Genomic DNA, 14,178 nt, shown 5'->3' on the forward strand with positions numbered 1-14,178 from the left:
TAGCATTATAAGATGAGCTGATCTGATCGCCGTGTGCAACATTCATCAAGGTGAACTAAACTGTCTCAAAATGCTCAAAACGTTTGCGATAACAAAGTCAGAAAGTGTCGATAGTTTTTCTCTAAGGACAATGTGACACAGCGGATGTGGACCGAAAGCCGAAGCTGATCGTCGTTGTGGTCTGGTAAAAAAAAAAAAAAATCTTCCTAAGCGAATCGCCTGTGACTCATTTAAAGCCGGTCCTCGTCAGCCATTGCTACAGCTAAAACATTACCAGTCCAACATGAGCTGCTGCAATTTGTTTATAGAGCTGCCTCATTTGGAGTAACTACTAAACGACATGGACGAACGGACTTCCTGCGCATCGTCAGACGCAGATGAACCGCTCGAACACGCCAGAGCTATGTAGGCAGACGGGGACTTGTGCGCATGTGCGGTGTAGTTACTTTGGGGATGGGTCTATCGATGGAATCAAGATGGCGACTCTGGCGAAAGCGCCAATATATTTACTGAAGTAGATGTCAAAAATTAACCGCAGTTGCGGGTTTTCTCAAGCCCTTTGAGGGTTCCGTGAAACATGAAGATCGGGAGCATGTTTTGGAAGAGGATCTGACCGGGTTTAATATCGCACCAAAGTCAGCGAGATGTGCGAGAGCTATGCCCGCTCGCTGCTGCGTGTTTCGGTGGCGCAGATCTGCCAGGCTCTGGGCTGGGATGCGGTTCAGCTTACTGCGTGCGATCTGCTGTCCGATGTGCTAAATCGATATATCCAGCAGTTAGCCAGGGCCTGTCATCGGTACTCCGAGCTCTGTAAGTCGCCTGCTTAATACCCTGATCACTTTTTTAACCCAAAAAGTGAAGTAGTCGATCACGTTGTTGTTGACTGGTTCTACAGCTGGCGCCCCCTAGCAAAGGTTGATATGTCAAAAAGTACAGTAGCTATATAGCTAAGCAGCTTTCATGTATTGTTATTGTGGCTGTGATGCTTTGCGCTTGTAGTCACCACATCGTAAGTAGTGAATGTCACGACGTTTTATGATCTGCAAAAAGATTTGCTCACTTTGGAACCTGTTGAGCGTTGACTGCTTAAGGCTGAATGTCAACATCAGTCAGGGCTCCTCCTTTTGTGTGCAGCATAACACACCTTTATGTGTGTAGTCAAACTTTTGTTTCAGGCTATTATTAACCCTAATGGTGTTGTGAAGAAGAGGCTTGCAGGGTTTGTGTTGAGGTCTAATGGCTTGTTTTGGTGGTTCGTTTCAGATGGAAGAACGGATCCAGTCCTGGATGATGTCAGTCAGGCCTTCAGGTTGCTGGGGGTGAGTCTGAATGAACTGGAAGACTACGTCCACAACCTGGAGCCTGTGGCCTTCATCCATCAGACGCCGCTCTTTCCTGTTAGCAAAAACAATGTACTGCAGTTTCCTCAACCTGGAGCCCGAGATGCAGAGGAAAGGAAGGATTACATTCCAGATTACATGCCACCCCTGGTCTCCTTACAAGAAGGTCAGGGCATATCATGGCTTTATGTACATCTCTCAGTGTGTATCCCACAGGTTTTGATGTATTTTTGGCAGACAGCATATTTAAGCTAATGCACAGGTGATATAGTATACATAATGCAAATGTACACTCACTTGCCAGTATTGGATGCAACCACGCGGAACTAATTTATCTTATGTTTATGATGTTATAACGATAGCTGTTTGTTGTTGTTGTTGTTTTATACACATATATATATCCACTCTATTCATCAAAATCCTCAAAAATGATCATAAAGTTCAACAACTCCCTATTTTAGTTTTAACAAAACTGAACATTATAAACTTTGTGAAGGTAGGTTGTATTAGACTGCAGTTTTAGTTTTAGCTTGATTTACCTGATAAACTGTGTCTAAGTCCATTTGTTTGGAGGGTCACCTTAATAACTTGCGTATGTGGTAAAACATGGTTGTGAGAGTCATTTAACTGAAAACAGTGCACAACTCATTTTTTTGTCCCTTTTTCTTTCTAGAAGAGGAGGAGGAGGAGGTCCTTGCTGATATGGGCACCTCAGCCGAAGCTATGCAGGTGGCCCTGGAAGAGGATGAGGAGGAAATGGACGAAGACGAGGCGGTCAACGATGAAAATCACCCACTGAAGAGGCACCTGGACAGTCCTGATGCAGCTATGGGCATGATGCCTACCTCCAAGAGACCACGCATGTACCCTGGCCTCAGCCCAGAATGGGGGGTTGAGCCCAGGGAGCCCCTTACCTCTCTCAACCCTCAACGTGTTCCCCCAGGCATGTTGCCCTCTCATGAAAGCCTTGACCCCCTGTCACCTGAAACACCGCCTGGGGCTTTGCCCTCCTTCAGACCTCTGCCGGTAGTACCAAAGCACTCTGATCAAAAGGGCCTCACCACTCCAGGAAGAAAGCCCAAGGTTTCATCACCTGGCAGACAACGGACTAAGTCCCCTAAAGGGGTCATTCCTGTTCCGGTGGGTGGTAGTCCCATCCATTCTCCAAAACCGTCTAAGGAAAGAAAGAAATCTCCAGGAAGGACAAAGAGTCCAAAAAGCCCCAAGAGCCCAAAGATGGTTTCAGCCAAAACATCCCAACCCCAGAGCAAGACAGATGCTGTACATAAGCTACCGCTGTCTGCACTGAGTGAGAGGATGGGCAAAGAGAACATCCATATGCGTCTAAATATGGAGGACAGGGACTTAGCTGAGGGCCCCTTCAAGAAACTGGAGCCTGATAATACAGCTATTGATGACTCAATTGATGCTGTGATTGCCAGAGCGTGTGCTGAGCGGGAGCCTGATCCTTTTGCTTTCTCTTCGGGCTCTGATTCTGATAGCAATGGATTCTCCAGTCCCAGGAGGCTGACTATCATGGAGCCGTCTACACCTAAAATCCTGACCGGAGCGAGCAACTCTGTAAAAGACACTTCAACGCCACTTCATCTACAGGCACATACAGGCCTAGGAAATTGGACTATGGATGATTCAATCAATGAGGTGATCCGAAAGGTCAACCAGGGGGGTCCTTCCGCACCCCCACCAAACCAGGGGGAATATGTGTCATCAGGATCAGCCTCTCCACCCACTCCTGAGCCTCTGCTCAAGGTGTTTGAGGAGAAGAACAAGACTGTGTCATCAGTAGATGTGAAGAAAAAGCTGAAGAAGGAGCTCAAAACTAAAATGAAGAAGAAGGAGAAAGACAAACCGAAAGACAAAGACCGGGAAAAGGATAAGAGCAAGGTCAAAGAGAAGAACAAGGATAAGAACAGGGATAAAAATAAGGAGTTTTCCAAGGATGGCAAGATGCCCTGGAAAGACTTTGGAGTTCTGAAGGATGATGAGCTCTTTGTTCAGCGAGACTTTACTCTGCCTGAGGGCTCCATCAAGATTAAATCCAGAGATGGAGATGGCCCTAAGAAGGAGAAAGAGAAACACAAAGACAAAAAGAAGGATAAAGAAAAAAGTAAAAAGGACAAAGAAAAGAAGGAAAAGAGTAAAGACCGGAGCAAGGACGACAGGCAGAAACAATCTGCGTTGGCCCCTTTTGCTCTGGTTGAAGTCCCACCACTCTTCAGCCCCTCTGCCTGCTTGCGCATGCCCTCCATGCTTCCTCCTTTGGCACCGATCCTCCAGGATAAGGACGTAAAGAGCAAAGAGAAGGACAAAAAGAAAGAAAAGAAGGAGAAGAAGAAAAAGAAAGACAAGGAGAAGGATAAGGAACGAGAGAAGGCCAAGGAAAAGGAGAGGGAGAAAGAAGAGAAGAGGAAAGAAAAAGAGAGGGAAAAGGAAAAACGAGAAAAGGAAAAAGAGAAAGAAAAAGAACGGATTCGATTGGAGAAGGTAACTTTTTTCCCAGTCGGTCTGTCATTATGTGTCTGTGTTAAGAGTGTCACTGAAATTTACCCGATCCTTTCTGTTTCCAGGTGAAAGTAGACACTCCAGCAGCTTTGCCGTCTCCAGTCATCCCCAGACTGACTCTCAGGGTGGGAGCAGGCCAGGACAAAATGTAAGTGTTGAATGAAGGTTTCTAGGGATATCTCTGGTAGCCTAGAGGGCTAGGAATTGAACCTCAACAACTTTTTCATTATCATCATTCTTATTATAGCAATATTGATAACTGCCAAGTACATACATATTCAAACAGTAGGATTTAAAAACTTTTTTTGCCCAAAGAGTACCATTCTGTTATTACTGCATATTTAACTCATATTGTGGTTAAAAGCAATCTGATATTACATTATATATCTTACGTAGAGATTATTAATCAGAATCTGTATTTGTCTCTCAGTGTTATCAGCAAGGTGGTTCCAAATTCAGAACCCAAGACTCCGACACCCAAGACCCCCGCTGCCAAATCTGGACCCGGGAATCGGCCTCGGACTCCACCACCACCCCCAATACTCTCTCCTGTCCCGCCCATTCTGCCCCCACCTCCCTCTCCACTTCCACCACCTCCTGCCCCGTCTTCGTTGCTCTCTCCTGCCCCTATGCTCTCTCCTGCCGCGTCCCTCAAAACACCAGTCCGCAGCGTCGTAACTGAGACCGTCAGTACCTACGTGGTGAGTGATCGTACTCTGGATTGTTTAACGGTCATTTGTGCAGGGTGGATCATCTTCATGCACAGCAAAGTGCGTGTAGTGTGTCTCACCACTAATCTGCAGAAAGATATTTGATCATTGAGCAGCATGTTGCTAACTGCTTTTGTCATGTATTTACCCAAGATCCGAGATGAATGGGGAAACCAGATCTGGATTTGCCCTGGATGCAACAAGCCTGATGACGGTAGTCCCATGATAGGTTGTGATGACTGTGATGATTGGTATCACTGGTAAGAGACTTATTTCCTTGTATTTTTCTTTCTTTGATTAATGACCCCCTCCGTACCTTGTTGTGTGTTCATAAAGTTTTGCATAGTTGACAATCAAGCTTCGGCTGAGGTGCCCATATCAGCAAGGACCTCCTCCTCCTCCTCCTCTTCTAGAAAGAGAAAGGGACAAAAAAAAATGAGTTGTGCACTGTTTTCCGTTAAATGACTCTCTTAAATGGCCCAAGTTTTAACAGCTCCAGTTGTCAACAGTCAGCCTTAATTTACTGTGTTTGTGCCAATATGTGAGATTTGGGGTCATAGTTTAAGTATCTTTCAGTATCCAGCAATGAAAATGAAAGAAATACGCGTGAAGACATTTTTGTCAATTATTTTTAAAAATGAAGGCTCATTGGCCATTGAAATGTTGGCAAATGACCAGTAAGAAAATAAAATTACCAAAAATATCATTAATACATGGTTCTTATTACAAAATGTTCAAATTTTCACCCTTGAAAATATAAAATATATAGGTAGCAAAAAAAAGAAAGATATTGTTAATTAATCCCAGCCAGCCCCTTCAAATGAAAGTATGGTAAAGAAGTGCTGTTCGACTGCAGTTTGGTATTACGTCTGTCAGCTCCTCTCTCTCCTGGCCTTTTTCTTTCTTGGTCCAGTCCATTCTTAAGCTTTCACGTGATAAGAAACTCGCTCTTGGCTCAGGTATTGCGCAGAGTGTACAGCATACAGTTGCAGAGGCAAAGCGCAGGACAGGTATATGTCAAATCAGAATTTCTGTGCAACAGTGTGAAGGGATTTAGTGTTGCTGTCGCTCTCTGGTCACCGACTGTTTGTGTAGCTGTGCCTGGGATATGACACAGTTATGTCACTGTGTCTCAAAACCACTGAGATTTTTTTTTTCCCATCACTCTCCGACGCGGCTGCCTGCATGTGTCGGTTCTGGCTGTGTCACACGAGAGTCTTATCTCATTGGTCGCACTTGGACAGATCAGCAACCGCCGAGGTGAAAGTTGAAATAATGTGAACTTTGAACGCAACGCTCAAGCAGCACCTTTGAGCCATGTGCACCACTATGTATAGAGCTTTGCTGAGTTGGGCACTAAAGCTCTCCCCATAGGAAAACAATGGGATAGCCAACACAGATTGGTTTTGCCTCTGATGCGTAGAGGTCTTAATTTTACTTGGGTCACACCCCTTTCCCATCTCTGTCAGGTGGTGACATTTGGATAAAGAGTGAAGTGGAGCAAGGTGGACAGATAAAAAGAGAAAAAAGAGGTTCCTTGAGGCTGATGTAGCCAAATGTTTGAAAACAGCAAATAATTAATTTAGCGGCGTTACCGGTCAGTCACATCAGCCTAGTGAGCCTGAAGGCACTGACAGCAGAGAGCAGCAGCCCACTGAGCCCAGTGATACCAGTTCAAGTCATGGTTTTTGCAGCTGAAGCGGAAAGATAGACGGCTATAGGGATAAGATAAGCAAGGTCTGGGTTTGCTGGCTGACTGTTCGGGTATATTGAGTGCCCTCTGATGAAACATCTTCAGCTTTTCAGTGAGCTAGATGTAACTTCTACTATCACTGTAAGGATACTGGTACTGGTGTGATAGTAAAGGCCTCAATTTATTCCATTTAAGAGACGATACTTAAGTGTATTTGAATAGTAATTAGTTTGGGCTTACTGAATTGTAATAGTGGCGTACTGAAAGATGTGGTCTTAGACCCTCGGTAGAAATGCATAAGTCGCTGCATCCTGGACATCTTTTCACTAACCTGAACTTTGCTCTCTCTCTCTCATCCACTCAGGCCTTGCGTTGGGATCCTTACAGCCCCTCCTGAGGACCAGCAGTGGTTCTGTGTTAAATGTTCCAGCAAGAAGAAGGATAAAAAACACAAGAAAAGGAAACACAAACTGCATTGAGACTATGCAAAAAGCACACATTTCGGACTTTTTTTGGACTTAAAAGCCATCACTGAACACTTGTGGCACTGCTGTAAAATAATAATAAAAAAAAGGAAGTTTAAAATTGTGGCTGATACTAACATCTTGATGATTTTTTTAAAGTGATGTCAGCCATGATGCTTTGTGAGTTGATAAGGAAAAAAAAAAGACTTTAACCAGCACATATCCAGCCTTAGTTCTCACGTGGGTTCTGTGGTTTTCTCTTTTCACCTGTAAATTGTTTACTTGTTGTTTTGGATGTCCATAGGAGATCGTGACAATTATGTTTGTATGAGGAGGCCATGACAATTTGTGTGAGATGAGAACTCGTCAAAGCGTAACTGAAGATCGAAAACAGTTAATATCCATCGTCTTTATTTCTGTTTCCTTCTTGAACGACCCCTAAGTCACAGCTTTCCACAGTTTCTGCAGTATCATTGAAATGTCATGTATATAATGATGATGATGATGATGGTGATGACGGCATCAGGTGTGTGTAAATGTGTCCATACCAACTTCCAAGCCAAGTGCATTTTGTTCTTTGGATTCTGACTGGTTAAATCCATTTGCAGATATTGGTTTTTAACTCAAATAATTTTCTGTAACTTCTGTACATTTTTTAAATTTAAAGTTTGTATTTTTATTTTTTTCTTCATATGGATTTGTCCTGGAATTATACTGTAGCTGTGCTTGTAATGTAATTCATTTCGCTGATATTTCAATATTAAAGATGAACAGTCTGTGTACTCACAGACTTTAAGACGTAAAGCTCATTACCATCACAATGCTACCTACATTTTCTGTCAGCCACTTCTGTGCATCCTCATTTTATTTTCAACCCGGACAGACGTGTACGTTCATTCCTACCCCTTTTCTCCAGTAGCTGTTTGCATGGTTTGCATTTGCTTTCAGATTGGGAATATTTTAACAAATGTTGGCTTTTTGTTCTGCTCATTTCATACAAAAGATGATGACAAAACAGTTTGCCATCAATTGAATTTGTCTAAGCTGTGTGCATCTGGTTACAGATGAAGTTCAGTATCCTCCCTTGCAGCAGCCTGTGCCTGTACTTCACCTGCGTTGGATACGTGGGAGACTACTTGACAGTCACATTGCACAGAGTAGCTTATCTACAAGACTGTGGATTGTGAGGAATGAGTTTTTTAGTTTGTCTGAAAGTGTGTCGTGCACTTTGCGGCAGTTGTTTTTGCTGTCCCCTCAGTGACCACACGGTGTCATTCTTCCTGCGCAGACACTGCGGCATGCGGTGCAAGACGTACAGACGCCACAGCAGCCTCGACAAAAAAAACTTGTTTGATCACATTATGGATGTCAGAAATGTAATGGGCGTTTCTTAGTTGACGCATGTGAATTCCTTTTTTGCAAGCATGCCTTTAAGTAAAACCAGCTCCAGAAGTGCCGTACATCATGAGAAAAACTACAGATGACTGTCACTGTAATTATGATTTACAGCCCCTCAGAGGCCACTAAAGCAGATTTCTATAGAACAGAATGCACTGTGAGTTTGTGAAGTGTTTCTTCACAGCTTTTGGTGGCCTATCGTTATTGTGATTCGGGTTTTGCATGTCTGATCTGATTTTTTTTCCCATTCTTCGAAGTCAAATGCAGCCGTGAAAGATTTGCAGGAGGAGCTATTGTATCTGCAGCAGAGGTTTTCTTTAGCAGTCGAACATGACTACACTCTAAACCCTGAGGTCCTGATGTGTGTCAGATTCTCTGAGCTTCTATATATTTCTGGGAATAATCAGCAGGCCAGTGCTGAGTGACCTCAGAAGTCACGCTGGTTGATATTATAATGCATTAGAAAAGTATTTTGGTGCAGTACTTTTACTATGTTTGACAGAGTGGTGTGATGTACAGAGCTGCTCCTGTTCTAAATGAACTGCAACTGTCAGAAAGCTCTCAGGAAAACCTAAGGAAAGCCCATTAAAGTCCTACTTTTCAGGATAAAAGCATGGATTAGTTTGTTAAATCTTGTTCAGACATTAATTCTCTCAATCTAATGTGTTTTGTGTGTTAATACGCTGATTTTCATCTTGATTGCTGTTAAAATTTACACATAAATCCATGACTGCACTAGAGTGGTTTTCAGTCCTGCTTTGGAGTAAAAATTGATTATTTCAGTTTTACCCTCATTAAATTGAAGGAAATTGTGGCACACTCAGTCAATTCTATTATTTGGTTACTACAGTCACGACACTCATAGTTTCGTATTTAAAAAAAAGGGATGAAAGTCAGGCTCGTCCTTCATTGCTAAAAAGCACACCTCATTCACTTTTTAAACTTGAAACATTCCGTTTACTTATTCACCTCTTCCTTTTTCACTGCATTAGCCCCATAGATGGCCCTGATGGAAATCTGCTCACAATTTACTGATAGCTGTAACTCAAAGAGGAAGTGGAAAAAATGATGCGTGTCCAAGATAAAGGGGAACTAAATGTCTCCTTCCCATGCAAAACAAGCTGACATTTCAATTTGGTGTAGCTTTTTATCATATGAGATGCATTCACTCGTGCAAACCAATGCACACACAATTGGGGGCGGGGGGCATACAGTATGTTAAATAAATATGTATGTTAAATATGTAACAAAGCATTTCAGTGAGATATTATCCACAAATGAGTTAAGTTTCCACTAGACAATGAATGAAATACAGTGTCACAGAGAGCAGTATCCTCTAATGAGCAGAGTCTAATGGTGAACTGCTTCCACTTGTGGCTGTGGGCCTTCCTCACTATCTCGCTCCCTCTTCAATCACACATGCTGGTGTCAGGTCTCCTACAGTCAAAGCTTTATGCTAGCATCTGTTGGATCATAAATTTTACCGCCCAGTGCGGGTAAAGATAGAGCTCTGGCATGTCAGACATGAAAAAAGGATTACATCTTTATTTCTCATTAGATAAAAATGTTTTCACCTCATGCAAGATGCATTTACACCACCTCATTGACAGGACATAACGCCGCTGTAATACAAAATACACTGATATATAAAGAGGTGATATGTTTCAAATTGAAGTGACAAATTAATTTTACGTTTCTCTTCAGGGTACTCTGCTTTAGTGCACGCTACAGAGCAGAAAGTTCACCGAGCTGGAACCGTTTCAGTTTTAACCCACGAAGACTCAGACAGTATTTGTTTGTTCGATCAGTCCCGTGGGAGCCCACAAGTGGTAAAAAGGGAAAGCTGATGGCTGCTTTCACTCATCACGAGGCCACCTGCAGTGGTGTAAACATGTGCCATAATTTGACTTCTCAAATGACATGCATGAGTGCATTTTTTTTTTTATCAAACGCAGTAAGCATGAAAATTCTGTAACACCACCTTTCCCTTCACTGTGGATGCGAACAGGATGTGGCTGTTTTCTTATAACGACGCGTGTTTGCAGCTTTCACAAGTTTGTTTGTATCAGAAATGCCTTTCACGCAGCATTCAAACATTTTGTGTTGTATCATTTCACTTCTGAATGTGGAAAGAGTTAGTGCACACGCCATTATCAGGCCGAGCATTTCTGGGCTCTTACATGTTGATAGATCAGAGCAGGAAGTTATTTTGCGCTCTACATGATGCCTGTGGCACTGACAGTCATACTAAGCAGCAACACATCATAAGGAACTGAATTTCAACGCCAGCCTTTAAAATATTCATGTCAGCAGCACAAGCAGAGCTGAAATGAAGAGGGTTTTGTGCCATGAGCAGCGGAAGTGAAGCATCCTCATGCTGGTCTTCTTTAGCTATGATACCAGCACACACTGACATGACCCTGTTTTATAAATGACTTTCCAGCTTCATGTTACGTTACTCTAACAGGACACAACACCTGTGGGAGAATGAGAACTAGATTTAATTTCTCCTGGGTTTCTGTGCAAAGAATATTCTCACAAATTACGTTCACATTTTTAATCAGATGGCGTAATGACAGGAAAAAACACGTTTTAAATGCGTTAATTATGACAGAATATGTGTACTGCAGTTTTCATGAGCTTTGAAAACCGGTGCGCCTTCATCGTATTCCCAACTCTGTGCCTCAGAACACAGGCAAATGAGCTTTGTGCCATGCAAATTGACATGCGAGGCTTTCTGTGATAAAACTCGTTGAGCCTTTATAATATGCTCTGAATCCTGTCGTCAGTTGATGATTAGGGCTTCTGGAAATTTAATTGTAATGTGGGGAAAGGTTTCCCACCCTAGATTGTTCTGTAGAATGACATACAGGAAAATGTCATTTGAGTATTAGTACATGAGTCTCTGTAACACTGGAGCAGAGTCACATGGAGTTAAATTAACTATCAACCACTGCAGGTATTTCGGCATTGACTGATATCTTCAATGGTGAATGGTGGAGGACATTCTGTACTCTGCACTTATTAACAAGTCTTCATGTTGACTGCAATGTTTGCTCATATTCTAGCAGGCTATCTTTATCCCAATCTACTCCAGAATAATAATGACATGAGGCTGTCAAGGAAAGCTCTCCACCTGTCACCCACTGGTTTGTTATCAGCCAGCCCATGGAGAGACAGTGACATGTACATCTCCACAGGAACTGAATTGTGAATGGTTTTAATATATACCTACAATGTGTACTCATGCTCAGTGATGAGCAGAATGTCTAATATTAAATAGTTATAAGAGCAGTAGCAAAATAGTTTTGAGGATGCCAGACTCAAGAGACCCATTTGCAGGACTGTGCTTGGCCTTGATTTGGAGCAGTTCACTGATTCAAATTAAAGCCAACGTGCACAGAAGCAAGCCACAAAACCAGAACTTGTGCATGAGATACTGTGGTAACTATGTCGTTGTTTCCTCTCATTTTCCCCAGTCTGACAGAGGGAATAAATCATCCATGTCCAATATCCTGAAGTTTTCCTAATATGGGTGTCAATTAGTGCAAAAGTGCTACTGTGGCCGCAGTTTTACAGCCTGCAAACTGGGCTGCCGCAGGCAGCACAATGCATTAGCGCACGATGAGCTGTCAGAGAGGATTATTTCAGCCACGCCAGTCAGCGAAGGGGGTGGGCACCGCTCTGCTGCACTAAACCAGGGAGAAAGAGTGGGCGGGAGGCAGAGAAAGGGAGAGAAACACGCAGAGGAAAGAGGGAAAGAGAAGAAAGTGTCCATTACACCCGGTGGATTTTTCCAGAGCACCGATGTTGGAACACTCTTCTGAGCTGGCTCTGGTGCAGAGTTTGTATGCCAACAGCATGCGCTGTCCCCCCTCTGCGGCCGGGATCTCTGTTAGGAATGAGGACCTGCCTATGAGGTATGTTGGGGTTGGCCCCTCATTCAAATCTGGGCTCGCTTTTGTGGAAGAGCCTGGACTGCTTCTTTGTCTGGGCTGGATATTGTCATAGGATGTATTGTTTCCATTTGAAGCGTTCTCCCATGCTGTGACTGTGTGACTGTGGGAAGGGTGGTGTTCCTATGGTGTTCCTATATGTTGTTTTTTTTTTTTTTGTTTTTTTTTAATTACTCCAAAACCATGTATTTGAACGAATTTGAACGTTCATATTAATGTTATCTTCCCTTGACAAAAGTGATCCAATCACAAGATAGTGGTTTACTTTTAATGGGACAAGAAAAATCAATATCTTATTATTAGCATTCATATGACATTTAATTTACCCTCCTCCTCTTTTAAAAGTTCCTTGCGTAAACTATAAATAAGGGATGAGAATCACAAAGGCCTTAAAAAGACCTACCTATGTCATTAGATATCTGCTGAAAGCTGCCCAGGCCTTACTGATCTCCCTCAGTCAAAAAACAAAAGATATCAGGTATCTTTAAATGAACAAGAAGGAAGATGTGCACCCATCTTGAAATTTGCATCAATTTAGTGGAACTGGACTCAAATAAGGTGGTGTTGTGATATCTGCATAGCACATCTTGACAGCAGATTTCCTCTAGAAAGCATTATTAGATGAAGTTCTCTCTTTCTCCATTTTGAGAGCTCTTTAGTTGGTCACCATTCTGCAAATGCTTTCATGAAAGGCAGAGCTAAGAAAAAGTGTGCCTCCGAGTTCATGTTCAATGTGTTCAGAAAAGCATGGTGTGGCCCACTTGGGTTTGAAGACGGCCTATTTTTACACTGTGCAGTTTGTCACGAAAAAGGGTGCAAATTTAACCGCGGGATGATAATGATGACGACGGGTGAGTGGGTCATGAGTTCTGCTGCATGATGGGGAAAACATTTGATGTAAACAACAAAAGCATGGTACGCGTGGAGGATTATGATAGGATTACAGAAGTAGTAATCTGAGATTAAGAATAGGAGGCTAGTATTAGAAGGTACTAGCAACCAGGCGTCAGACTCTGGAGTCCATTACAATAAACATCTCTTAGGAAAGCCAAGGAGGTGCTTGCCAAAAGCTAGAAATGGACCGGTGTGATGGCATTATATACTGTACAGAAAACTGTACCATATGCATTGTACATACACACTAGGGAAGCTGCAGCGACTCTTTACAAGAATCTTGCTCCTTTTATAACAAATCTATTCAATAAGATCCCCTGAGATCTAATTGAGTCAAAGGAAATATGTGGATGCCGCAGATGGGATGACATTATTGTATTTTTTCCCTCCATTTTAATGAAACCCGATTCTCCAGAGAGGTTGAGACTAGCTTTTTATAGCAGCCCCTCAAGCTTAATGGTAATGCATGTTGCATAGTGGGCTTGTCTACATGTATGGCAAAATAGGTCGCATATCACATTATGCATACAAACCTTTTTTAGGCCCTGTTTAATAGAGCATACTTGGCACTGGTGCCAAATTGCCTTGAAATTGCTATGGATACAAGGATTAAGTCGGATTTTCGTGAATGGGACGTTTCTTAACGTTTGCCACGAAAAATATTTTGGGATTTTGCAGCTGCTGGGGCAATAACGATTGGTTTCATAATTATGCTGCTCCCCCTCCCCACCCCCTGCCTCTTTGCCATGGCAAACAGTACTTGACAACAGCCCCCCACCCCTCCCACAAGAGTAGAGGCCTCACCCTGCAAGTCCAGCACAACAAAAGAAGATCGGCTCCCCCCTCCCCCAGAGAGACAACAGCCCGACACAAAAGGGAACATGACCTATGACCCTGAGGAAAAGCAAGACAGCAAGAAAAACTACATTTTAACCATCTCACTTTTGATTGGGAGAGGTATATGAATGGATCCCCAATGCAAAGCAGCAAACAGGCTGGAAAGAGTCTTGCTTATTTGCTTAATCCAATAAAAACAAGCCAGGTTCCTAATTTAGACTCCTGAGAAATTATGGAAACAGGAGCAGGATTATTAATCACGGTGGTGATGATCTGGGTACTATTTTTAAACGTTTTAAATGGCTCTCTAATGAAGATCATTAGATCCCTGACTCATCCTCAGCCTAACGTCCCTACACATAC

General features: G+C 42.8%; 1 protein-coding gene across 1 annotated transcript; it reads left to right on the top strand.

Annotated features, from left to right (window-relative positions):
* The first annotated feature begins 425 nt into the window (after positions 1-425).
* Positions 426-7,534, top strand: taf3 (TAF3 RNA polymerase II, TATA box binding protein (TBP)-associated facto). Its single transcript, XM_046394618.1, has 7 exons — positions 426-810; positions 1,264-1,506; positions 2,014-3,845; positions 3,929-4,011; positions 4,294-4,564; positions 4,727-4,833; positions 6,631-7,534. The coding sequence occupies exons 1-7, from the start codon at positions 645-647 to the stop codon at positions 6,743-6,745; spliced, it is 2,817 nt and encodes a 938-aa protein (XP_046250574.1). The 5' UTR covers positions 426-644; the 3' UTR covers positions 6,746-7,534.
* Positions 7,535-14,178: the final 6,644 nt, after the last annotated feature.

This window comes from Scatophagus argus, chromosome 7 (assembly GCF_020382885.2).
Source record: "Scatophagus argus isolate fScaArg1 chromosome 7, fScaArg1.pri, whole genome shotgun sequence".
Lineage (NCBI taxonomy): Eukaryota > Metazoa > Chordata > Actinopteri > Scatophagidae > Scatophagus > Scatophagus argus.